Below are 27,344 nucleotides of genomic sequence, written 5' to 3'. Positions count from 1 at the left end.
AATTATCCCATAGTTTTGACATAATTCCAATCAAAATCTGATCCATAGATTTTACACAATTCAAATCAAAATCACAGAAAAAAAATTTTTTGCTCAAATATTCAACAGAAATATAAAATTTATATGAAAAAGAAAAGAAACTAGAATAGCTAAAATATTTGCAAAATAATCAAGTCAGAGGAACTACCTTATTTGATTTTAAGGCTTAGTATAAAGTTATAGTTATAAAGATAGCATAGTCAAGGACTGGATACATCAATAAAATGAATAAAATAGAAACAGGCCCACACAAATAAGCCCAAGTAATTTTTACAGTGATGCAAAAGGAATTTAATGGATATCGATGTTGAAACAACTGAATATCAGTAGTTAAAAGATGAGCAAATCTTGACTCACACTGTCACGACCCCCTTGCCCGCAAGGAAGACGCGACTCAGGAATCTTCTTTCAGCAGTTTATTCAGGCCCTTGATATTCTTCTAATGATTCTTCTAATCCCCGGAATAATCATTGGATGCCCCTCCCAGCCTTAATAAAGCACCTCGAACCCCAATGCAAAGCTGCCACGTGTACCCTTCTCACAGGGTGCTAGAAAATGACACGCCAACTTTCTCTGATAAGGAGCTGGGAACACGCCAACTCTCTCTGATATGGAGTTGTCCTTCACAGACCACAACGGAGCCAGCGCCATCATGTAATGGCGACCACAGTCCGCAGGAACGGCTCACCACAGCTCCCCCTTTTTGTTTCACTAAGACAATACAGGCGAGAGTAGAGGTCCTATCCCACTGTGCAAAAGTGGCTGCATAGTATGGGCCAGCCCCAGGGGGCGCCTTCCCCAGACCTGACACCATATCAGCCGACGCCTTTTTTCGTGGGGCGGGGCGGAGACACGTCAAACCCGCATGCAATAGGACATGCTCCCCTTGAGGTCCCTCTTCTCAATGGATCACTCAAGTGCAGTGCCTTGCCTCGCATCCTGTATCGTGACGATGGTGAGTAAGAGGGAATAGCTGAGGTTGAACTGTGGCCATGCAGAGGTACAACTACAAACAAGTTGGCAGCACCCTGAAAGAAAGGCACGGACTTTAAAGTGATAGATAAAGACCAGTGTGGAAACCCTTCTGCGTGCAATGGCAACAAGACCCGCAGAGTGCAAGGGCTTTCCAGCACTAAGAGAAAGACAAAAGAAGGACATGTCGTACCCAGTGCAATGTTATAATAACTTGGGGTGCAACGACCATGTCAAAGGCACTAGTGTAGAAACCCATCTGCGTGCAATGGTAGCAAGACCGGCAGAGTGCAAGGGCTTTCTGACACTAAGAGAATAACGAGGAAAGACATGTCAAAAGTTTAGTGCTTAAGATGCGCAAGCCAGACCTGTGGCGAGTTGCCAGTTTCTAAAGCAGCAAGAGCTTGTATGATCATAGCCTTATCTTGAGCACTACGAGCCTTAAGGCGACAGAGAAACCACAAACAGAGGAACATACCAAAACAATACAGTGAACCAAAAATGCCTACTCCCACCCACTCTTAAAAAAAGGAAAAAGCAGAAGATATCCAATTGGTGAATTGACCCAGAGTCACGGGATCGACACGGGTACTATTCAAGACAGCTATCTGGGTTAGTTGAGACTGGATCATGTCTTCCGCTTCCATGGACCAATTTCCGGCCAGATATCCACCAATGATGTGGGAAGCATTTCTGGAATCATTAAATCTGACAGAGGTTATACATAAATGTGCACGTTGGTCAATGCAGCCTAAAAGTACTAGGTCAGCCAATTCTTCTACCTGAGCTTGAAGAAAATCTATTCTCTGGTTGGTAGTTAAAATCCCTGACAAAATATGTTGATTAATCGCATTTTGTGATTCAAGTATAGTGGACGTTTGTTGAACAACTTGATTAATAGTGGCAGCAGTTTGTACTTGACTGGCCATGGCCACTCCGGCCGTAACTGCTGCAGCAGCAGATGCCGCCACGGCTGTCACTATAGCTGTTGTGATTCCAAAATCTCTGCGGACTCTAAGTAGCTCTACAATAGGAAATTTATCTGGATCCGCAGTGACTGGGATTGGGACAAAAGTTGGAATTTTCATAATTACTGCTACAGTCCAAGAACCATTCCAACACTCAGATAAGAAACAGGTAATAATAGAACAATCCAGCATCCCCGATGAGGTGTGATTAGCTAAAAGGAACAGGAACGGGGATTGGATACAGACCATTGCAGGAGGCAATGTGGCATAATGTAACAGAGAGTTGAACGAAACAGATATAAGCCTATTACCTCGTTCACTCTCCTTAGTAGTGCCAGAAACATTAGCCAGCCAACTTTTGGCTCCTAGTTATTGAGCCAATGCGGAAATATCGGCTGAAGCCCCCTTCTCATTGGAAATGAGCCATTGAAACCAGGACCAACCTGTTCCTGTAGAGGAGTTGGCATTGTTGTTAAAGTTATAAACATATCTCTTCAGAGGGGGGGAAAAGGAGAAACCTTTAGCAACTTGATGTTTCTCCCAAGAATGATCCTGACAAGGCATAAATGTCGGGGGAAAACCAAAATTAGGGGTACAGTAAGGAGAGGCCTTGAAATGAGTGGCATAGCAAGTACTATTAGAAGAAGGAGGCATTGGGATCAATACCTCGGAGATAATAGCTAAAGTAGTTATGTTTAAAACAGAGCTAGTTGCGGGGGTCCCTGAGCCTGATTGCTTCCCTGAAACTACTTGGCTCAATACAGCACTGAGAATACTCCCTGAGACTCGACTGGACCGCAATGGGTCCTCCCAGTTAGTCAAATTTTTGGTCTTAAGGCTAATACAATTAGTGTTCCCAAGGCTGAAACAAAAAACTCCTGTGAGATTAACTTGAGACTGATTAAAAATATTTTCCATGTCCCCTCTAGGAGAGGTACAAGGAGCAGACATCTCACATGAGGTAGAAAAAAGAGTGGGGAGGACACTAGAATTACTATGAACTGGCATTGGCATTGGCCATGCCCGTGCCACTGCCCACCACTGCATTGGTGCCATCTGTACCGTTGGCACCAGCATCAGAGCCAGAGCACTCATCAGAATGAAGCTCCTCATCATGGGACTGTTGTGGCACCTCCTGCTGCTGGTTAGTAGATCTCGAGACTCTTCTTGTCAGGCGTTCAGGGATCCACAGCGGCTCCGCGCGATCCTGGGACTTACCGGCGCGCCTCCCTGACTGCTGAAAGTTCTGGTTCCTGGGTGTTTCTTTGTTTCTTTTCTCCCGGGTCTCGGCACCACTTGTCACGACCCCCTTGCCCGCAAGGAAGACGCGACTCAGGAATCTTCTTTCAGCAGTTTATTCAGGCCCTTGATATTCTTCTAATGATTCTTCTAATCCCCGGAATAATCATTGGATGCCCCTCCCAGCCTTAATAAAGCACCTCGAACCCCAATGCAAAGCTGCCACGTGTACCCTTCTCACAGGGTGCTAGAAAATGACACGCCAACTTTCTCTGATAAGGAGCTGGGAACACGCCAACTCTCTCTGATATGGAGTTGTCCTTCACAGACCACAACGGAGCCAGCGCCATCATGTAATGGCGACCACAGTCCGCAGGAACGGCTCACCACAGCACACTATGAAACTTTTAGGAAAACATGATAGAAAATCTTCAGGGCCTGAAGTTAAACAAAGAATTCTTAAATATGACATCAACAGTGTAATGCAATGCATAGAGTAGCCCCCACAATAAACGATCAGTCCAGAATTTCAAAGCTGGATGTGCCAAATGCGTTAGTCAGCTTTCTGTGACTGTAACAAATACTCAAGATAATCAATTTATAAAGAGAAAGGGGTCATTTGGGCTCATAGTTTTGGAGGTTTCAGTCCATGATTGGGTGGACTCATTGCTTTCAGGTCTCTGGTGGGGTGGGGAGCACATCATGGCAGGAGCCCATCATGTAGCAAAACAGTTCACCTTATAATTGGGACACAAAAGAGAGAAAGAAAGAGACTAGGATTCCACAGTCCCCTTACCAGGGTGTGCCCCCACCCCATGATCTAAAGCCTTCTAATAGTCCCTACCTCTCAAAGTTTCCACCACCTCCCAGTAGCACCAAGTAGGTCTAAGTCTTTAACACAGAGGGACACTTAAGATCCAAACTGAGGTGCCATGGTTGAGCAGCTCCAGTCTGGAGAAGTGAAAGTGTGTGTGCACATAACAACCTGTGAGCGACACCTAGGGTAGCTCTGCTCAGACAGTCAAGCTGGACACAATCAGCGCCTTCCATGGGTGCATGGATGAACAAATTGGTGCCCAGTGGAAGGGGTGAGCTAGTGCTAGGGCAGCACCATGGCCGAATCTCAGACATGTCCTGAGTGAAGGCAGCCGGGGCCCAAAGCATCCAAATTGTGCAATTCCGTATATATGACATTCCCAAAGAGATAGAACTAGTGATGAAGACCTGACCCCAGGGTTTCCAGGGGCTGGCAGAAGGGGGAGAGGGTGGTTATAAAGCCTCCACATTAAGAATTTTTTTTTTAGGATGGCTTAGTGGCATGGTGTTGTGGTTTGGATGTGGTGTCCCCCAAAAGCTCATGTGTGAGATGATGCAAGAAGGTTCTGAGAAATGACTGGGGTCTGAGAGTCTTCACCCAATCTGTGAATTAAATCCTTGATAGGAATGAACTGAGTGATGACTGAATTGGTGAGTGTGGCTGGAGGAGGGGGGAACTGGTCGTGGCTCTGGGGTATATATTTGTATCTGGGGAGTGGAGTCCCTCTCTGCTTTCTGATCACCCTGTGAGCTGCTTCCCTCTGCCACCCTCTCCTGCCATGATGTCCAGCCTCACCTTGAGCCCCCCTAGGAATGGAGCCAGTCTTCCATGGACTGAGACCCCTGAAACCGTGAGTCCCTAAATAAACTTTTCTTTCTGTACAGTTGTTCTGGTCTTTCGGTCCCAGCAGCAAAAAAGCCGACTAAAACACATGATATCCTGATGGTGGGAGTGGTTACGTGAATCTACACACGTCAAAATTGATAGTACCAGACATCTCTGAGCAAGGTCATTTTGTTTTTTTAAAACGCACGATTATTTTAAAACTCCAAGTCATGTGCAACCTGAGGACATTCAGTCAACCACAGACTACATATGGTCCCACATGTAGATCATAAACAAGCTGGAAAAACCCCATCTCTTAGGGACACTAGAGACACCCTAACACTGCCTTACCCACACAGTCACGGGGACGCTGCTGTAAAACCCACTGTGCTGCCAGGTACAAGAAAGCATTGTCTTAATCAGCCTTTTAGTCACTGTGATCAAAAAGACCTGACAGGAACAATTTTAGAGGAGGGTAAGTTTATTTGGGGGCTCACGGTTTCAGAGGTCTCAGTCCATTGACAGCCGGCTCCATTCCTTGGCTCTTGGTGAGGCAGACCATTATGACGGAAGAGTGTGGCAGAGGGAAGTGGCTCATGTGATGATCAGGAAACAGAGACTCCACTCGCCAGATACAAAATCCATACCCCAAAGGCACGCCCCCCATGCCCACCTCCTCCAGTGGCACCCTACCCACCTTCAGTTACCACTCAGTCACTCCATCAGGGGACTAAGGCACTGATTAGATGAAGGCTCTCAGAACCCAGTCATTTCTCCTGTAAACCTTCTTGCGTTGTCACACACATGAGTTTTGGGGGGACACCTAATATCTAAGCCATAACAGGTATGTATGTGTCATTACGTACAGTACAAAACACTTGATCTTCCTAACAAATGACTGTTGCTGGTTAGGTACCTACTGTTCTATACTTTCCATCATTATTTTAGGAAGGAATGCATTCCTTCTACTTATAAAAACAAAATTGACTGTGAAACTGTGAGGCTAGCAGCAGGTTCATGAATCTCTTTGATTGCACAGAGAGCCACATGGAGTGACTGGATTATACTATCTAGGTCTGTGTAAGCAACTCTACGATGTTTACACAAAGACAGAATTGCCTAACAATGACTTCGTAGAATGAGTCCCTCCTGCATAAGAGGACACGTGACTATATTTGGAGTTTATGTGTCATCTTCTATGTCCAATCTCCACCTTTTTTTTTTGGTATGGCAAACTCTATCTGAAAGGGCACATTCTCAGAGGGCCTCTGTATTGTCACTTTGTCCCCATCCCCCTCCACTGAATGCTGCTTCTTCCCCTCTGGAGTTCCCAGACTCCGGTGGTTCACGCTCTCGCCTGTGGCTGTGATTATTTGGCCACGTGACTTCGTCCTTGACCACAACCCCATCAGGAAGGCAGGAGCGGAGGCTCATGGGTCTTGGAGTTCCCCATGCCTAGCTCAGCATGGCAGGGAGGGGATCCGTTTACACCTCTGGAAATGAAGAGTTCAGAAAGCCCTGCTTCCCCGGAAGCTGAGCCCACTGGGACCACCGCAGGAAGGGAGGTTGCCTGTGATTTATGCTGAGCAGGCGGCCCACATCCACAGCCCACGCTGCATAATGAGTTGGAAGATGGAGCCAAATAACTGAGTTGGTCCTCCAGCGTCAGACAAGATGAACAAAGCTTATTACCGCCTGGAAAGCCCAGCGTGAGAGCAGGACGGGTTTCCCCAGCAGCAGTCGGTTCCCTCGAAGTGATGAAGTGCCTGCCTGCGACTTCAGACCCAGGCCACCGGGGAGCTGCATTACTGCCTTAGAAAATGGATGAGCAGTGGCGCTGCCTCCTACTTTCAGGAATTTCTGTCGGCATTAGCAAAAAAGTATTGGCTTTGCAATTTCTCAGGGCCTTCTCAGTCACAGGGCAGTGACTGGGCCGGACCAGAGCTGTGCTCCTCTGTGGCTCCCCTCCCGGTCCTCAGATCCAGGTGCACCCAGTCTCCCCAGGTGAGGTGGTCCTATTGATATTTTACCTGAAAGTGGGGCAGGGGAGTATCAAGTTTGGTGTCATTTTCTCTGATCCCCCGAGAGGAGGTTGCTCAGGATCAAAGTCTCTCTGTCTTCCCAACTGCCTGGTGATATTTCCCAATGAAACAAACCCATCCCTGTGGTATCTGCGGTGTCTGTAGAGCCCCTCTTTAGGACCATCACGGGGCGGTGGGTGTGCAGGAGGCAGGAGAGCCAGCCAGGGGTGGTTCTTTCCTACCCCTGGGCTGGCTTCTCTGTGCCCATATGTTCTGCAGCAGAGGTGACTGCCCCTCCTCACGGGGAGGTGATGAGGGCCACGTGCACCATGGGCCACATGTCACGGGGGATCAGGAACAGGTCAGAGACAGGCAGACCCACGGCTGTTTCCTGCCCTATGAAAAACTAAATAGCTGCATCTGGGCCTCCGTAGATGGTGGGATGCAAACAGCACAGAGAATCATCCGCAGGAAGCAAATCAACAAGCCCCAAGGAGACAGAGAAATGTCTGGGGAAGGGAACTCAGGACCTCCTTTTATGGCATACTAAGTGAGCTTGGGCAGAGGGGACAGCTGGGCCCTGATGCTCTGGACCCTGAGGGAAGGTCGACAGGGCAGGGCCTTCCTGTGGCTCGAGGATCACACAGCTGGCTGTTGAGTCCTGTGGCTGCCACACTCTGGCCCTGCCCTTCTCCTGTGGTGTCAGGGTGCACGGGCCTCGCCATGTCCAGTGGCCATGAGCAGGTTCAGGAAGCACAGCTTGGCGGGTAGGGACGGGGGCTCTCAGGGAGCTCCTGCATTGCCCACTGTGTAGATCAGTTGCAGTAGCTCATATCTGCAATGCCCCCCAAGGCCTATGTGTTGGAGACTTGGTCCCCAACTTGGCATAGTTGGGCGGGGCCTCTAAGAGGGGGGACCTAGTGGGAGACCCTCTGGTGGGATGCACCCTTGAAGCAGGTATTGGAAACCTTGGCCCTTGCTCTTTCTCTCTCTTGCCCTGTCTTCCCCCCCCCCATAGTTCTAGGTCATGTGCTGCTCCCCCACAAAAGGCCTAAAAGCAACACATCTGCCAAATCTGGGACTGAAACCTCCAAAATTGTGGGCCAAAATCATACTTTTCTCTTTATAAGTGGATTTACCTTGGGTGTTTGTTATAGTCATGGAAAGCTGACTAACACACTGGCTTAGCGCCACACTCCTACTGCACACCAAAGACAAGGCTCTTGGGAAGAGCATTTCCGCCCCCTCTGTGCTTGGTTTCTTCCCCTCTCATTTTGCCTTTGGGTGTCCAAGTACTGCAGTGCCATTTGTTAGAAAATTGGAAATTGCTTTTGCCATTCCATCAACAGTCAGTTGGGAAACATCTGTGTGCGTCTGTTTTGTCCCACTGATCTATGTGTGCATGCATCTATCTGCCAGCATGGCTGTCTTCTTGAGACCGGATGGATTGATGCTTTATTCTTTTTCAAGATTGTTTTAACTATTCAAGTTTCTTTGCCCTTACATATAAATTTCAGAATATTTGCCCACAGCAATAAAGAAAAGTCTTTCTGGGATGTTGACGGGAATTACATTATTATTGATGTGGGGAGAAGTTTCATCCTCCTCTGCTGATGTCCCCAGGTGATGGCTGAGAGACGTCTTTCCATTTATACACATCTACTTTGATCAGTGTCCCCAGAATTTTGTAGCTCTTTAGAATTCAAGTCCTGCCGGGGTTTTGTTAGATCTATACCTAGGTATTTAGTTTTTAAAAAATTGTGTTTTTTTAAAATTTTGGTGTCTAGGTGTTCATTACTAGTAAATAGCAATGTAATTAGTCTTTTCGTGTCGATCATGTATCTGTGACCTTCTTGAACTCGTTTACTAATTCCAGGAATTAATCTCCTTCCCTTCCTTCCTTCTTTCCTTCTTCCTCATTTTCAGGGAAATGATAAATTCCCCTCTCAGCACTGTTTTAACTATTATCCACCACTTTGATGTGTTGTACTTTAATTTTTCATTCTTTATGCTGTATTTTTATTTCCTTTGAGATTTTAAAAAATTGTTTGAAGTTTTCCTTATGTTCACGTTAGAGTCTGTCTTGGCTTATGTTCCACGGACACTTGAATATAGAGTCGACTGCTGCTGTTAGTTAGAATACTCTGTAAACGCCAATTAGATCTTGTGCATGAATACATTTTGATCTTCTGTCTAGTTGTTCTATCAGTTGTTGAGATGGGTGTGAGTCTCTAACTATGTTGTGGATTTCTGTTTCTCTTTTGGGTTCTATCAGTTTGAGCTTCACATATTTTATAGATCTCAGGTTTGATGCACACATTTAGCATTTCCATACTTCTTGGTGGATTGACCCTTTTGTCATTAGGGAATGTCCCTCAGTCTCCCGTGATTTCCTTTGCTCTGATTTCTATCCACAGAGCTACTCTTGCTTTCTTTTGATTGGTGTTTGCATGATATGCTATTTTCCATCATTTTACTTTCAGCCAAACTCATCCTGTCGATAGCATATAGTTGGTTCATGTTTTTAATCCCCTTTGATCAGCTCTGTTTTTAACTTGTTTCATTGAGAAGATTTTGAATTAATAGAATGATTGAAATGGTAGGGCTATGGCTGCCCTTTTTTTCTCGTTCGATGTCCTTCCTTCCTGTTTTGTCCTCCTTACGCTGCATGACTTTCAGAATTCCATTTTTTATTATCCATGTTATTTTGTGGCACATCTCTCTGAACAGTTGTTTGGCAGCTGATGTAGGTGTTACATTGTACATCTTTAAGTGATCACATCTATTTGTCAACAGTTTGAGCACAAGGTGAAAACCCTTATTACCATACCATCCTATTAGCCTCCCTATTTACAAAATAATTGTCCAAAACTTTCTCTTAGAATCACATCTATACTCACTTAGAATCACACCAGACAGTGTCATAATCTTCACTTAATGGTCGAACATAATTTAGAAAACCCCAAAGGAGAAGGAGAGCTGACTGAACGCACAATTGGTTGACTGTGTTTTCCTTCTTTTCTGATTTCTTCTCTCATCAGGTCCTTCCTGCTTGAAGGACTTGTATCCACTCCTGTAGTGGAGGGATCCTGAAGACCAATTCCATGAGTGTTCCTTCAGCTAAGAACGCCAGGATTACCTCTTAGTTCCTGAAGGATATTTTCACTGGATGGAGGATTCCGTTGACAGTCATTTTTTTTTCTTGATGCTTTAAACATGTCCTGTCACTTTCTTCTGGCCTGTGCAGTTTCTGATGAGAAATCTGCTGTTCTGTGCATTGTCATCTCCTATGGGCAAAACGTTTATCTCATTGCTTTCAGGAGTTTTCTTTGTCTTCAATGTTCAGAATTTTAATTATTATGTGTCTTGGTGTGATGAATTTATTGGGGTTTATCCAGTTTGCAGCCTAGTTTCTTGAATCTGTAGGTGCCACGACCAGAGTGGCCAAACTAGCAGGTTCCCGTGAGGGGTGATGGGAGATTGGAAGAAGTAAGACTCACATACGTAGATCCTGAAAAAAACAGCTGGGATTGGGTGAAGCGCTGCTCTCTGATGGAGAAGCAGGTCTCAAGAATTACACCAGCAATCTTTATTATATATGTCTCATTAATCAGATTGAAGACTGCAAGCATCAACCTTTGTGTTCATGAAAGTTACAGAGTTAGCAATATTATGCAGCTATTTCCTCAGTTACATTCTACAGTTGCACATCTCTCTGAACAGTTGTTTAGCAGCTGATATAGGTGTTACATTGTATATCCTTAAGTGATCACATCACATTAAGTGTGCAATGTTAGGAGCATTCTGTAGCTCTCAAGAAAGCCCATTGTCTAAAGTAACTGTCATGTGGGCAGGTTCAGGAGCGCAGAACTGGTGAAACAGTGGTTGTCTTAGCAAGAGAGTTCCTTCATTCCTAGGAGCTGTGTGCCTGAGAGCAGGTCAAAACTGATAAGACTCTAGCACAGAGCCTCCCCATGAAGAGCATCGCCATAGCCACCAGGCATCCTGCACCTTTGCACAGAAACTTTCCCAGGCACCAAGCATGCCACAGCCATAAAGTCATCAGGGACCCCAATCTCAGACACCGGTCTCCCAATCACTGTTACTGCTCTCCACAGGTAGGCATAGACGTTTTATCAAGTTGAGGTATTTAAGCAATTATAACTTTGTACTGTTTAGACTCACCTTCTTTCTATTGTCCTTTGGAAGCCTGGTGACACAAAGTTAGAGCTTTTGTTGTAGTCTGTTAAGTCCCCAAAGCTGTTCTTTCCTTTGTCTTTTCAATCTCTTTTCTCTTTCTTATTAATTTCTACTGTTGTATCTTCTGCCTCTCCATTCTGCTGTTGAGATTTTTATTTTATATTTTTTCAGTTCTAACATTTCTACTTGGTTGTTTGTTCTTTCATTCATTCTTTCTTTCTTCCTTTCTTCTTTCTTTCTTTCCTTTCCCATTCTCTCTCTCTCTCTCTCTCTCTCTCTCTCTCTCTCTCTCTCTCTCTCTCTCTCTCTCTCTCTCTTTCTTTCTTGTACCAGGGATTAAACTCAGGGGTGCTTAACCACTGAGCCACATTCCCAGTCCTTTTTATTTTTTATTTTGAGACAGGGTCTTGCTAAGTTGCTTAGGGCCTCACTAAGTTGCTGAGGCTGGCCTCTGCGATCCTCCTGCCTCAGCCTCCTGAGCCACTGGGATTGCAGGCATGTGTGACTGCACCCACCAGTTGTTTATACTTTCTATTTGTCTTCTGAGACTATTTCTTTGGTGATACTTTCTACTGTTTTCCAAACATGTTCCTAATTACCCACTGAAGTATTTGTATACTGATGATTTAAATTCTCTCAGATTGTTTTAACATCACTGTCATCTTGGTGTTGCTGTCTGTTGTCTTCTTTCCATTTGGTTTGAGATATTCCTGGATTTGGTATTAGGAGTGATTTTGGTAGACGTCTGTACACTTTGGATATTCTATGATGTGATTGTGGTCCTGTGTAAGTCTTGAGCCAGCTGACTTCTGGTGATTCTGCTCCATTAAGAGGAGGGAGTCCACCGCAGCCCGCTGACAGCCCAGGTGGGGAGGAGGCCATGACTTCTGCTGACACTGCCAGGGAGAGGCCCATCACTGGGAGGAGGGGCTTGTGACTGCTGGGTAAGAAGTCCAGCTCTGCAGGTGCTTCCCAAAGACACTGTAGAGGGGCAGGAGGTGGGAGGACTAGCTACTGCCCAGTGGAGATCAAAATTCCAGCTCCCTTTGAACTTGTGATCCTCCTGCCTCAGCCTCCTGAGCTGCGTGAGCCACTGCGACGAGCAGTGTTTATACTCTATATTTATCCTCTGAGACTATTTCTTTGGCCTCCTCTGATACAATCCAGTATGGAGTTGCATTATTTCATTGTAATCCTGTGAGTGTGGAAGTCCACACTTCCCACCTGGCCTTTCCTGGCTGGGGTGAAAGTGAGGCCACAGATTTCCTGTGGTGTTTGGCTGGACTATAGCAGTTACTTCTCAGAAGCCTTTGTCTTTTTAAGCTGCTCTTTCCTGTCCCTCTCCTTCTCATTCTTTCTCTCCTGTTGCGTGCAGTGTCCTTTTCCAGGTTGCTGGCTCCCTCAGCAACTCAGGATTATTCGAGGCAAACAGAGAACTTCTTGCTGTGTTGTGTCTTGGGACAGGAAGTTCCTAGCTTATCGATCTTCTAATCTCTGCCTTTAGTCTTTTTATATTTGAGATGGAGCCTCACTCTGTTGCCCAGGTTGGGCTCAAACTCTCCGTCCTCCAGCCTCGGCTTCCTGAGTGGCTGGGACTACAGGTGTGCACCACCTTGGGCAGCTGCCATCTTTTTAGGGATGAGCGTGTCCACTCTGTCTCCCTGGCAGCTGGTGCCTGCATTTTTTAATATGTACCAACCAAATAGATGAGTTTCATTTTTTTACCCAATTCAAGGGTCACTTGCTTTTAATCTTACCTTACTTATATAACTGGCTTCATCCTGTTATTCAGGCCTCTCTTTACTGGGAAAGATTTTTCAAAATGTAAAATATTAATCCAACAATTATCAATAGGCTGCTCCTAGTCCCTGGAAGAGGCAGTGGTTGGCTGGTGGGTCTTCATGCTGACCGCTTTCCTGACATCTAATTGAGACTAGTTTTCTCCTTCCCCTTCTCACCTCCTGTGTGCCAAGCATTTTCCGGGTTTTGGCAGGGGGAGGCCCTTGACCTGACCAATCTTCCTCTTTTTCCCCATCTGAAGTTGGAATTCATGGTGTTTTGCTTTTTTTTAAAAAAATACATGTTTGAATGTTATAAAATTAACAACAATCAAAGCACCTAACATTTCGTAAGGACAAGAGGAAGAGTTAGGCAGGCACAGAGAGCAGAAACTATCCACTCTCAGAGAGATTTCTCTGGTTTTTAACTGGAGTGTGATACGGCTGGTTGTGTGTGGAGAGCTGCCTAGGGTGGGTGCTGGGTTCTGCACCTTCCCAGCCCATCCACACGACTTCTCGTGTGACTTCAGCACTAACATCCCTTTCCCTTGGAAGCTGGGACTACAAGTGTGCTGGAAATGTGTCTCTCTTTGGCCACTGGGAAGGCTGCCGACGTCTGGTAGCCTGAATCCACACCTGGTGGAATCTCTCCACCTGCTGAGCGAGTACAAAACAGGTGCTCCCTGGGCACTCCAGCATCTCCATCTCTACAAAGATGGGAAAGTTGACAAGTGCCAGCCAGGCTCTGTTCTCTCCTTCCACTAACGATAGTCTCTTAGGGCCAAACTCTACCCTCCGTTTCCTATACCCGATGTCCACCAAATCCTACTGATTTTCTTGGGTCTCCTGACATTTCCTCCTTTCCTGTCTTCAGCCTGAAATTAAACCTGGTCCCTAGATCTGTACACAGAGCAAACAGAGACAGATGTTGGGGAGGCACAGCCTCCACAGGTTCTGCAGTCATTCCTGGGCAGGAGTTCCTGGAGGAGGACGCCCTCTATGCCTGGGGTAGGTCACTGCATTTCCAAATATGAGGACCTCTGCTCTCCAGCCAGCTCCCCACATAGGCAGGGATTTAGATGCTTGAAGATGAGGTGTCAAGGGACAGAGCAGATGTAATGCCCACACATACTGCTGCCACCGTGTGTTCATGTGCTCCCCTCTGGTGACCAGATACCTGAAGGCCACTCCACATGGTGGCCCACTTCTCCTGATAGGAGAGCTTTATGGAGGAGCAAGAGGGAGTGCAGACTGTCCCACAGAACAGCAGATCCCCTTGTCACAGACAGGAGACCTCCCTGCCTTTCTTCTCCCAGGCCTTCTGCACCCCTCCCCCTCTCCATCCCTGGCCTCTTGCCCGGAGGCCACACTCCCAAAACAACCCCAAATTAACTCTTAGCTGACCCTGGTTTCTGGTATTAGCACAGGAAAATCAGAAAGTCTTCCATCCCAAGGAGGGAATACTGAATACTGCAGTTTCAAGATTTCTATAGGTCAGTTGGGGAAATGCACAGAACAGGAATGGAAGCTTCTGGAGAGGCAGCTGTCTGAGACCCCTGTTTTGGCAGTTGGCTCTCAAGGCCTGCATTGGTACATTGGAAACACTCTATAAATGGATAACTCAGAACTCACCCTGTCACATCAACACCTCTGCTAAGTGCCATGGAACCCACCCACTTGGTGAAATTGAATTTCCTGCAGAGACGTGGAGACTTAGCTCAAATGCCGCCTCTCTGCAGAGCCCTCCCTAAATCCATGTTGAGGAGGGTGCTCAGTTGGGTGTTCCCCTAGCATCCTCAAGTTCCTCTCTCTGTGCGCTTGGCCCACTCTGAGGTGCTTGTCTATTAGGATACAATGATGTGTCTGTCTGTCTCACCTGTTCATCAGAGAGTCACCTGAAGTCAAGGACCATGTCTTAGGATATTTGCTCCCTAGTATCCAGCACAGTGCCTGTCACCTCATAGGCACTCATTGATGTTATGAATAGAGCAGGTGAGTGGAGATAGCCACTTAAGTAAATCTTCTGTCTATTGATGGTGGAGCCTGACATTTGACCATTAGATATTCTTTAGAGTTAAAAGTTAGTTCTATACAACAAAGATTCTTGCCACAACGATTTTGGGGGTGCTGGTTTGGGTTGCAGAACCTTGGCACTTACGGAGACATCTCCAATTGGGAAGGGGGAGGCATTCCAGGGTCCCCATGTCAAGGAGGTTCAAGAATCATAGAGTACCATTTGCTCCTGCACAGCTGGGTCTGAAACTTGATTTCTATGGCATCAGTAGCTCCTTCCCTTATCAAGAATACAAACACTGAAACAGAATGCTTCAAGTGAGCCCAGGACTAGATAAACATTCCCCAGCACATAATAGATGCTCAGCCAACATTTGTTGAACACCTGCTCTTGGGAACACCACCAGCCACACATGCTCTTCTTTCTGTGTACCTCTTGCTTATAAGGAGTAAGAAGGTGATGGGGGGAAGAGATGTGTTTCAGTACCACACACCCCAATCACCTTGACCTTCTGTGTCTACAGCATTCAGAACATAGACTGGCTCTTCACTTTGGATCAGGTTTGGAAACATTGTCAGGCTTCAAATGAGAACCCTTTTTTTCTGTGTGGGAGGCACGACACCATGACCAGCCACAGAGGCCTGACTGGTGGCCATGGGCATGCCTGGGCACATGCAGGAAGCCCCTGTGGGCCTCGGCTGGACAGACAGAGGGAGCCTTTGCTGCCCTGGGCAGAGGACCCCCTCTAAGGCCACAAGGCCAAGATGGAGTCCTTGGATGTGCAAGGGGCTGCCTGCAGAAAGAAGGCCGTCGCAGTCAGCTAGTGTGTGACGGGAGGGATTTGTTTTTAACCATTGGTTGCTAGGTTTGGTGCTTAAACTAGCTACCACCTACACATGTTGAGAAAAGGAAGAGAGAGCAGTTAGAAGGCAGGAGAGAGGGAAAAACCCACCCCGCCCACCTGACAGGCTCAAATGGCTGCTGCTCGTCGCCTGCAGGGCTGGGACAGTCCCCCAACGCCCTGCTTGGAGGTTTGGTGGCTGCGGCGAGTGCCCTGTGGGAACTGGAGGCACTGAGGCCTCCTCTAAGCAGGAGGCCGACAAAAGGCACCCGTGTGGACATGCCCTGTGCTGGGGGGCACCCAGCTGCTTGCTGGCCATTCCTTGGCCTGGTGACAAGAGGGGTGGGGGAGGAGGACTTTGGGATAAATGAGGCAGAAGGAATCTTTGTGACAATGACAATTGAAGAAAACTAGACGGCCAGCTTGCTGGGTGCCTCCTCGCCTCCTGAGCGGGGTGAGGCAGTGGAGCGGTCATGCGGAAACTTCCCCTTCTCCCCAGCCTGCTCCTTCCGTGTAAGGGGGAGCGTTGCACCCCCTGGGAAGGCCCTGGGTCCAGACAGGATTCCAGCAGGCCAGGGAGTCACCTGCTTCTGGAGAGGAGCTGGGTTGGGTCACCTAAGAGGGCTGAAGGGTCGTGGTGGGGTTCCTTGGAGTTTGGGTTGGACCAGGACTTAACCAGGTTACCCGGTTGCTTAGAACATCCTGAGACAGAAAAACGGCTGCGTGAGGTCAGGCGATGGTGGTGAGAGACTCGTGGGAGGGAGGCCTGGGATCCTCCTCCCACATCTGCCCAGCTGCCTCCATGCATCTGGGGCAGCACTAACGCTTGTGGGTGGGAAGAAATGCTAAAGAAGCTTCTGGCGGCTTTCAGCCCTCCACATCCCAGGGGGCATTGATGGAGCCTCCCCGGGGAACCTGGGCCTCAACACCTGGTGACCAGGATCACCAAGCCCAGTGGGCCTGGCACATAGCCCTGGTTTTCCTATCCGAGCAGGTAGGAAAATTGCTCCACCTGTCCCCTCAGGCCACAGTATTCTGATCTGGCCACCAGCCAGGCTGTGTGCTCTACAGAGAGCAGGCTGAGTGCCCGGGTGGCAGCCCCGCCCCAGACCTGCCATTTTGGGAGCAAAGTTGTGAGAGAGCGGGCTGGGCCAGCCTGGCTCGCTACCTGCTTATTTGCTTCCTTATTGTCACAAGCAGCTGTTTTCTTGCTGTTTTCCACAGTAAGTGTGGTGTGATCTCAGAGGCACCTCCTAGAACGCCTACCTTCACCCTCATGGGCTGCCTCTGGCCAGAGGCCTTGGGTAGTGTGGCTGGGCTGGGCCTCCACCCGAGCTGCAGCGTGGGAGCATTTGGGGCCCTCTCCCAGCATCATTGGGGCTAGAACCTGGCTCTGAGCTGGCCCCTGTGCTACTGTCTTGCTCTAGGGCTCACACAACAGCCCAAGCTCCCTGAGCCCTAGCTCTTGTCGCCTGAGCTGGGGGAGCAGCATTCACCAGGAAGGGCCACTGTCCCCAGGCATCCTGCTCACTTCTCCAGCTTGACTCAGGGAGGCAGGGAGGCCCGGATGTGAAGACCTCTGATAATGATAACGGTAGTACAACTGAGGGCCTTGCTCCTTCTGCTGTCTCCTACTCAGATCGCAAACAGCTGGTGCCAGAAACTCCCAGATGTGCAAGGACAAAAGGAGGAGATGCCATTGTTCATGCTCAGTCTAGAGAATGGGAGTCCAGACGCAAGTTGGCACTGAGAGGTCCGTCTCTCTGCCCACTGCCAACTTACAAAGAAGGTGTAATGAGGAGGAAATGACCCTGATGGGAGTTGGGGTGGGGGGTCTGGACCAAGTGCTGGGAGAGAAGCCTGAGAGGCAAAGTAGGGCCAGATGATGGAGGGAGGGATTCTGGACTTGACCCAAAAAGGGGTTGACCCCAATCCCCTGCTTGCCTGGGTCAATCTGGCCTAAGCCTGCCACCCAAGCTGAATTTTTAGTGACAGTCCCTTCTACTCACAGAAGTATACCTGCTTGGATAAATTCTTCAATAATTCTTTCCAAAGGAGAGATAGTCAGGGCCATAAATGAACCCAGAAAGTGGCATGTAGGACTGAGGCTCCCAGTTCACCTGGCAGAGCCTGAAGAAGACAGAAATCAGGCAGAGGTGGCGAGGTCGATTCTGCAGCACACGGAGAGTCACGGGTTGCGGGCAGCTCCCAGCCATATATTTTCAGGATGTGGAGCTGGGAGGGTCTTTAGGGTCAGCTACATGCCTTCTCTTTGTATCAAAAGAGGGCACAATGCTGAGGGAGATACAAGTGACCTGTGCTCAGTCCTGGCCAAGTAGAGCCTGGAACTTGCCCCAGGGAATCAAGTCCAGGGGCTCTTTCTGGGACAGAAGAAGAGGGATGGCTTTTAAAGATGCTCAGGGGACAGATGCACATGTGGATCTGACGCAGCAGCCCAGGACGGGGAGGTGCTGTGGGCCATCCCACAAATCTGAGGTGGGGGACGGGACCCTGGGAAGTGGGACAGGATGCTCCATGGCTCCAGTGGGGTGTACATGTACTGAGCACACCTGGATGTGACTGGACCATGGATGAGACCTGCAGCCAGCGGGAGTGGTGGGCAGAGCTGGGGATTAGCAGGTTTGCTGGGACAGGGAAACCTGTCCCAGGGGCCAAACAGACTGATTGGCATAAGGACCATGAATGAGGAAAGAAACAGGAAAGGATGGGGATAAAAGTGAATTGGACCCAGTCAGTAACTTGTGGAATGAAAGTATTTTCTATGGATCAAATAATAGTTAAGTTTTGCAGGAAGGCAGCCCTAGTGACACCAGGCTTGCCCTGCAGGACCTCTTCCCTAGCCCCTTCCCCGGATGCAGTGGTGGGAAAAACCTCAAGACAGTCATAGACTTGACCTCTGCTTGGAAGATGGGGAAGCTGAGTCCCAGAGCAGCAGGTACTCTGGGAGTCCATCCGGCAGGACCCTCAGAACAGGGTGTGACTAATAAGCTTTGCATGGTTCACAGCCACCCGAGGCTATTACCTGACCTCACGGGGATGTGACAATATGTATGCAAAATATAATTTTAAAAAAATACCATATTTGGCCCAGTGTTGTTTTTCCTGCCAACAGGTTCTCGTGAGGTTGAGTTAGATCTTAAACTTATTACAGAAAGTCTGCAAAGTGCACTGGAGCCAGCACAGTGGACAGCAGGTGACTGCGGTCAGAACGGCCTACTGTCGCTCCAGTGCTCTCACATACATCTACAAAAATCCTGCACACCACTGTCCCACCCACGTGGTGGCCTCCCAAAGGTGACATGAAAAAAACCTCAATCTCCTGAAAAAAAGCACGAGCTGGTTTCGGTCTATATGAACTGAGCACACATCTTGCTCAGTGAAACTTCTTTGATGATGCCTGTTCAAGTATCTGCAAATACTGTGAAAACACCGGAAGACATCATCCTGGTGACCGTGGTCCCACGGTCTGCAGAAACCCACGGGGAAGACACAGGCTACTGTATGTCATGTACATCCCAGACGTCCCAGGCCACCTTAACTCCTTCTCCCAAGCCCTAGCTTAGTCTCTAAACAAGTGCACAGGGCAGCATGAGGGACAGGAAGGCAAGACACTGTGAGGGGAAGAAGGGCCCTTGGGTGGCATCTGCTCGTACCCACTCCCTCTAGATGAGAAGACACTCAGGGGGCTGCAGCATCCCAGGCAGTGTAACCACAAGGACAATTAGAGGCACGTCCAGGGTGAGCTCCTGAGCCAGGCTGTGGGTTCTGCTCTCTGCCCCATGCCACCTCTGAGATGCCCACGTAACATTCAGGTGGGACTCACGGTAGTACCAAGCCGGGCACAGGAGTTTCACCTTCTGAAATTGGGACTCAATGGACAGAAAGAGCAGAGCAAGGACAAAGCACGAAGGAGCAAGGAGCAAAAGAAATGCTGGACAGGATGGGAAGAAAGAGCCAAAGGCCTGTGTTCCCATCGCCTTGAACATGAGTGGCCGGAAAGAGGGGAAGGAAGGAGCACAGGGCAGGGCACGGAGAGCCTGGTGTAGGACACCTCAGAACAGCAAGAAATGCCCACATACTGAATCTCTGCCACGCCAGCTCCTGTGTCGGACACCCAGGACTGCCAAGGGGGCATGCTATGACGTGGGTCTCCTGGAGGAACCCAGAGCTTAGGACCCACAGCCCCTCTTGATTATGAAATTAGCATCACTGAAAGCTTAAAAAAAGAAAAGAAAAAAAAAACAGACCAAAAATATCACATCTTAGGCAAATGAATTGAAAATCCCTTATGGTGACACCTTATTTTTTCCACTCATTTCTAAAGTCAGAGGACACCTGGCAAAGAAGCTGGTGTTTGGGTGAAGAAATGCAATTCCTGGTGCACACAGCTTCCTGATGGCGTGAAATGGAAGTGACCTCATGGAGATACGGGTGCCCAGTTTCTGGGTGAAAACAGGCTCTACACTGGGAGGGCAGCTCTCCACTGCTTTCAAAGACAAAGCAACGATGAAACTCATGCAGGCCACTTGCATGCCCAAGCATAGGTGGCACCCACACCTCTGCTCCTGTCATTTGGAAGGAATAAAATAGTTGTCACCGAGAAGGGAAGAAATCTGTCTGGCGCTCGCGGGCAAGGGAGCTCTGGCTGGAGAGGCTCATCCCAACGGCTAACATGAAGTGTCTAATAGAGAGGAGGTGGCAGACTGGGAATGGAGGGAATCCTTTGTCTTAATTAAAAAATACAGAGGGAGACATGGAATTTGGCCAAGCCTCATAAATCTGCTAAAAGAATCAAGACTGTCAGATGAGTTTAAATAGACCAATAGGGCCCTCTGGAGAATTCAACAGCTTCCCTGCTCGTAGGTGACACCCACTCTCCTGTCACGTCTGCACTCAGTTGTGCTCATTAACCAGCAGTCCTCCCACCCGCAGATGACAAGAGTATCCCCACGGAGCACAAAACTCAGAGATGATAAATTTACTCCCGCTTGTGAAAACAGAACCCTCCTCGGGGCGACACAAACGCTAGAGGCTTCAAGGAAATCAGTACTTCATCTGGTAACCTACCTTCATTAACAGAGCCTGGTCCTGTGGGTCTGGGCGGCTCCTCACTGCCTGGGAGAACTGCTCCAAGGTCACTGCATGGGGAGAAAAGACAGTGAACGACCCTCCTGCAGACAAGGATCAGGGCTGGCCTGGAGGAGAGTTCATGGTCCTGACGGACACGAAGGCAGGCTGCTTCTGCCCTTCCTCGTGACATGGCGGAACTCCTGCCTGCCCTGCCTGGGTCAGGGCCCACACGCAGCGACTTCTCTGCCTGGCTGGGATGAGTCCATCAGAGCACAAGGCCACGGACCAGCAGCCAAGCTCCACTCCAAATAGCCGGAGCTCCTGGGTTTAGCCATAGCCTGGCCATTCTGTCCCCCAGAGATGGAAACCTATCCCAAGTCCTCCACGGGAGGGCTCCCCCTGCCTTGGAAAACCTGGCGGTGCTGAGCTTTCTAACTCCACCTTCCAGCCCAATGTCCATGGCTCCAACACCCCAACACAACAGGGCCCCACGCATTTGGCTTCAGCAAATCTCACAACCCACCCCCCAAGATGTATCAGCCATCTTTCCCCCACCAGCCTTCCAAGCAGAATGAGGAGGGAGGCCCAGGAAGGTTCACAAACAGATGTTTTAGTGATCCATTGAAATGGGCCAGCAGAGCCCTAGACCTATGAATCTAGGCCATTTCCATAAACCACCCTTGCCTTCTCCCTGATGGTGGAACCCAGCTTTCACCAAAGTCCAATTGGTGTCCTGAGCACCAGCTTTTAATTGGCATCTAAATAAGTGCCCAAATACACACTCTCATCCCTGCTCTTGAATGCCCCCATGATTGCTCTGCCCCCTCAGGTTTCAGCCTGTTTCTTTGGACAGGGACAGAGTTTTTTACTGAATTAACCTGTCTGGATTAGCCTCCGATTGCCAGCCTCAAAGCCTTGCTCACCCGGCAGGCCCTTCTCTGCCACTCTGCTGGCAACAGCCCCAGCTCTTGCAAAGCGCAGCCCTGCACTGAACCCCTCAGGCCACCCCAGCAGTCTCACACAGCCCTCCCCGACCCCAGGTCCATTGGACCTCACAGACCCCTGAGGGCAGGCAGAGCTACACTGCCTCAGGACCGAGGGGTGCTCTGAGTCCACTGTCCTGGCCCTCAAGGATGTCTAGATGTCACACTCACAGTCACAGATGTTTTAAAGAGGATTATATCAGCAATAATGGATTTTCATCAGAAGAGCACTGTCCAATGTTACCTATAGAACCCAATTCTCCAGACTGTTTCCGTCATGACACTCGGGTGCGACCCATAGACTCTCATGTTAATTATTTCTTCCATGTCCAAACACCTGCTCTCACCTAACCAAAGTGTGCTCGGAACCAACAGAAGGCTCCTGTGCCCTCGCTGGGCCTCAAGGTCCTCGGTCACTTGTAGAGAAAGTGCTAGCCTCTAGGGTTGGGGTGGGGACAGAGGGAGGGCTGGGCGTAAGAGAACAGTGCAGGGCACAATGTCACACCAGCACCTCCTGCTGTGCCTTGAGGAAGCTCCTCTCGCTCTTCCCATCACCCTCTCTTCCCTGGTCCACGCCCTGCAGTGCCATGCAGGAGACTGGGTTTCTCTTTCGGGATCAGTCTTTGGTGCTAGATGGACTTGCTGGCCTTGGCTCAGGAGAGCACTCAGAAGACAGGCCTGCGCCTTGGCTCAAACCCCATTCCACCAGTGGCATGTCCCCCATGCCCAGAGCCAAGACCCCACCTGTGGAGCTGGACTGAGGTGCCTTGGTGGGAACCCAGGGCCACACCACAGAGGTTCCCTCATGGGGTGGCTGAACTTCAGGAGACAAGCCCCTGGGACCCTCTACACAGAGGACACCAGCCACCCTGGGAGCAGAGGGGGAGCAACGCATCTCTCAGTCGCTTCCCTTCACTTAGAGGTCAGTGTGACACATGCTCTCAGGCCAATGGCAGGCTTCTCTCTCACCTCACACCACTCTGGTGTCAGCAAGTCCCAAAAGCAGAAAGAATGGGCATGGGCACTCTTGGGCAGCCCCTCTCAGCCCACGGCTGTGGGCAGAGGCATCACTGTTGACAGGTTGACATGCCATGTCCCCTCCTTCCCTTAAAGAGGAGAAACCCCTCAGAACGAAAGCATCTGTGGTACCCACGTCCCTCCACCTGAAGAGGCTGGGTGCCCAGTAAGAATGAGATGGGCCTCAGGGTAAGCACCCACAGCTCAGGTCTGTCGGGGGCAGATTTCCCTAAGAGACTGCAGGCCGACGTGCTTCCTGGGGTCCCCAGGCTGCTCAGGTCAGCAGCAGGCCGCGAGCCTTCACCGGGTGAGCAGAACCACATCCTCCTTGGTGGAGCCTCCCACCTTTGTGGGGGGAGAAGGTGAACCCACAGAGAGAATAGTCCTTTACAGAACGAGCGGCCTAGAGGGTGGGGGTGGGGAACCTAGGGGAAAATGACCTAATGCAAGTGAAGAGGGGTCCCGTGGGAGAAAAAGCATATGGCCATGCGCTGCAGCGGGGACATCAGCTCCCAGCCATCTCTGTCTTTGCCATTTTTGCAGGGAAGGCAGGACCTTGCCCAGCAGGACGTGCCTGACAGGGAAGTGGATGTCAGGAGTAGATGTCATTATGACTCCTTGCTGCAAATCAGGGGGACAGACACGACAACCCACATGGATAAGGCCATCCGCTGTTTTCTGCTTGAATATTGCTGGGGAGACTGGATGTCCACGGCTAAGTTAGGAGGCACACCTGACCCTGGCATGTGAACCACACCTGCTCCGAAATCCAATCTCACAATGTTCTCTTGGCTTCTTTCTCGATCCCTGTGCCAGGGCCTGGGAACAGGGATTCTCTCTTAGGCTCCCTCTCTCTTAGGCTCTCTCTCTCTTAGGCTCTCTCTCTCTTGGCCTTTCTCCAGCTGCAGCCTTCTCCATGGGCTGCCTGGAGGGCCACCGGAGCCTGCACCACGTTCCCCTAGGTACCCCAACGCCATGCCTTCCGGGTCCCAACAGCAGAGGCCTCTTGTGGGCAATGTGCTGCTGCTGCTGCTCAGCCACGTCAAGGGGTGACCAGGTTGGCCAGGGAAGAGCTTGGTGTCCAAACTGAAGAATTTACTCGGTGTGGGACAAAGCTGCAAAAAGAAGGGGCCAGGCGGAGGTGGACGCTGCTCCCTGGGCTGCAGAGGTCCTAAGGCAGGCGGAACCCGAGTTAGAAATTCAAAGCTGTCCTGGGGGTGAATGAAGCCACCCACGTCCAGGCAGCCCGGAGCCAGCTGCCTTCATATCTTCAAACTGTTTTGTGTCCCTGTCCTTGGCCCAGCATGGAGGGCAGCTCCTGTGGGGGAAGGAAGACCTGGCGCTACAGCCAGCCAGCTCCCCCTGGGGACCCAGACCCTGCTTCCCCAGGGAGGGGGAGCCAGGCCCGTGAAGCCTGCATCCAGGCGCAGACTGGGGTCTCACTTCAGCCAGCTGCAGAGGGAGGCAGCCCCTCTCAGGATGGTAGAAATAGAGGCTGAAGCTACCCCAGAGGACAGTCCCAACTGGAGGGGGCATGACTGGGTGCCTGGGGCCAGGTGGCCCTCTCTAGCGGCAGGGGCCTCCCTGTGTCCTCACCAGGCGGCCCCTGGTTGGCAAGTCCTATCTCCACTGATTCTGGAGCACAAGGTGGCAGCATGGCCCCCATCGCTCAGCCCCCTCCTGTCACCTGTGTGTGACAGCAGTGCTCTCAGTTCAGTGGCAGAGCTGCAGCCCCAGGCCTCTGAAGTCCCCCGCCTACCTCTTTACAACATAAGGGAAATGGGGAGGGAGGGAGGGAGGGAGGGAGAGGGGGAGGGAGGGGTTTCATTTTTCAGGGAAAACTTTGTTTTGTTTTCAAAGCAAAGGGTCAATGGGGCCTCGGACATTTTGGTAACCAGCAGTCATGGTGGCTCCAGTGTCCTGCCCACTGGGATTGGGTGAAGGGGTGGAGGTGACCCTCAGGGACCTATAGGTGTGTGAGGGTGAGGGCCACTGCTGGCTTCTCCATCTTCAGCCTGTTCTGTCACCAGCTCATGCTCTCAGTTCCGGAGAGCAGCCGAGCTGTGCGTGGCCCTCCCTCTCTGACCACTCCTCTGCCTGGAGCCTGTGGGTGCGGGCGGGGCCCCTCTGGCAGAGGAGCCTTCATCTGTAGCTGTTTCTGCAGGCTCTCCGCCCCGTTCCCAAGGCAGCCTCCTCCAGCACGGTGCTCTTGCTTCTCTGAAGCAAACTCTCCTTTTGGTCCCCACTGCCACTAAATCCTTGTCCCTTGACCTCTTGGTCATGCCTACTTGCTGACATCTTGGTCCCTTTCCCCAAAGCACATGTCTCCTAGTGCCAGGACAGTTTCCTCCAGGATGCCTGAGTGTGCAGGTGGACCCTGCTCAGTAGGGACAATTCCCAGCTTCCCATGGCCACCCAGTAGAGGCCAAGCCCCAAAGGCATTTGACATGCCCATGACCACCCACCTTGCCAGGCTTGTTCCCTCAGTATTCTCCCCTGGCCTCTTCTCCAACACTTCCTTCCTGACCCCTTGGGAAGCCACATGCACCCCATACCTCATCTGACTTGCATCGCTTTCCTGTTCTCCCAGGGTACCTGGCCTCGGGCAGCTCTTGTTCCAGGTCTGACCAATGCCTCTGGGAAGCAGGGGCTGTTTCTTCCTGGATCTTTTAAGACTAGAACTTAACAGAGTCCCCAGCCCATGATAGACCTTCAAAAAGTGGATGTTGGATGGGGTTGGGTAGACACGGGAGCAAAGAAAGGGTGCTCCATGCCAGTACTGCCTCTGCGGGCCAGCTGAGCAGATGCCGCATCCGGGTGGAGCATCTCTGTGGTCTCAGTCCTCATATGGGCATTGGAGATGGAGAATGGAGCGAGTTTCAACTTCTCAGGACGTCTGCCATTTTGGTCCCACACCTGAGGCAGTCCCTCAAGGCCATTCTTCAGGACCAGTGTGGCTTACATGATTCTTATGAGTGGAAAGAGCAGAAGAAATGGAGGTCAGCTGCTCATGGCAGCCACTGGTCCTGTACAGCCAGGACTTTGGGCATCTCTGAAGCTTACCACAGAGCTGAGTGTTTCCTTAAATCAGCTTCATCAGCAACCATTACCATAAAAATTCCACTGTATGCCCACGACCTGAAGAAGGTTTACATGAAGTTTGATTTGCTCTAAGTTGAAGAGTGAAAAATCATAAAATATGAACAAGGCAAGAAACTCTGATATTCATTCATTGCATCAGGAAACTGTTTACATACTGGGAAGTAGCAGGTTGGAACATTCTGGAATGCTCTGCCATGTTCTGTGTTGTAGACGAACTGATTCATTTGATTCATGATCTGCAATCCTCCAGTTCACAGTAAGAACCATTTAGGAACCATCTCTACAATAAGTCCTCTAGCTGCACAGAAGAATTTTCATTTATAATTAGAAAATTTATGGGAATTTCTTGATTATCCAGGCTGCTACTTGAGAATTTCTGAGTGACTTCTGGGGACAGGGTCAAGGAATTGAGCTAGCTTCACCAATTTCTATTTACGCTGGTATTAAGTAAAATTTCCCTGTCAAGTTTTCGATACCCACTTTGATATGCAGAGCAGGGCTTCTAAGTGTCAGTGGATGAAGATGAGCTACTGGTGAAAACCTCACCCTTAGTTATCTTGTGATCTTCCCCATGTAACACTCTATGCCACTTGAAGCAGACAGCGAAACTTGTTGGGTGATTAGATCTGAGGATGAATACTGCTTTTATTCTCCCTCCCTGGTTCTCACGTTTCTGGGGAAAAGCCATCATTTTCAAGTTAATAGAACATTATGTTTTCTCTGCAAATAAAATCTCATAAGTCATAGGCAGGGAGAGAGGTAAATTCATGAAAGAGAGGACACAGTGCTGTTTTTCCTCCTGGCATTTGGGATCTATGATAAGTTAAAAATGATGTTTTTATCTCTGGTGATTTATCAAGCTTGAGATTTCACAAAAGATAAACAGATGCACTAAAGAAAGAATACATCATCTTAATGCCTCATTTTGACACTTTTGGTATCTAAAAAGCATGTGCTTAAAGAGCTCCCCTCCAAAAACTTAATAGTTTCCATGATTTACACATTTAATTCTTGTCTTTTAGACACTCTAAAGTGAGAACATGCCAGGAGGCGCCGTTTAAGAAAATGGTCAGATGCGAAACATACAGATTATTTATAGATGAAAAACTCAAGAGCTGAAAGAAAATTTGGTTGTCAACAGACAGTTGCTTTTTCTGTTTTTTTTTTCTGTAGTTCATTTTGGTTTTTGTGTGGGTGGCTCATGTGAACTCAAAGGTTATTTGCTAAATGTTTTTGAGATTAGAACATGTTGTCCCTTAAACCTAAATTTAAATTATGTTTATTGCCAATGTGTTTAACTTTACAATATGTGGTATAGGCTAAGTTTTAAAAATACAAAATCTTATTTAGAATTACTATGATAAGACAAAAGTGCCTCCATTTCTGTTTGTACTCACAGTGTAGGTTTTACTCTGAACACTAGTGGCAATGGAAAAC

At 49.3% G+C, this 27,344-nt stretch overlaps 1 protein-coding gene across 1 annotated transcript in view; it reads right to left on the bottom strand.

Moving 5' to 3' along the window:
• Positions 1–27,344, bottom strand: part of LOC144369109 (acyl-coenzyme A oxidase-like protein) — a 354,862-nt gene that overhangs the window by 66,491 nt on the left and 261,027 nt on the right. Inside the window, exon 15 of the mRNA XM_078028174.1 lies at positions 20,803–20,873. Within this exon, the coding sequence (XP_077884300.1) occupies positions 20,803–20,873 (71 nt within the window). The remainder of the gene's footprint in view (positions 1–20,802; positions 20,874–27,344) is intronic.

This window comes from Ictidomys tridecemlineatus, chromosome 12, assembly GCF_052094955.1.
Source record: "Ictidomys tridecemlineatus isolate mIctTri1 chromosome 12, mIctTri1.hap1, whole genome shotgun sequence".
Lineage (NCBI taxonomy): Eukaryota > Metazoa > Chordata > Mammalia > Rodentia > Sciuridae > Ictidomys > Ictidomys tridecemlineatus.
Note: the sequence above shows the minus strand (reverse complement) of the source record. Positions and strands in the feature narration are given on the sequence as shown.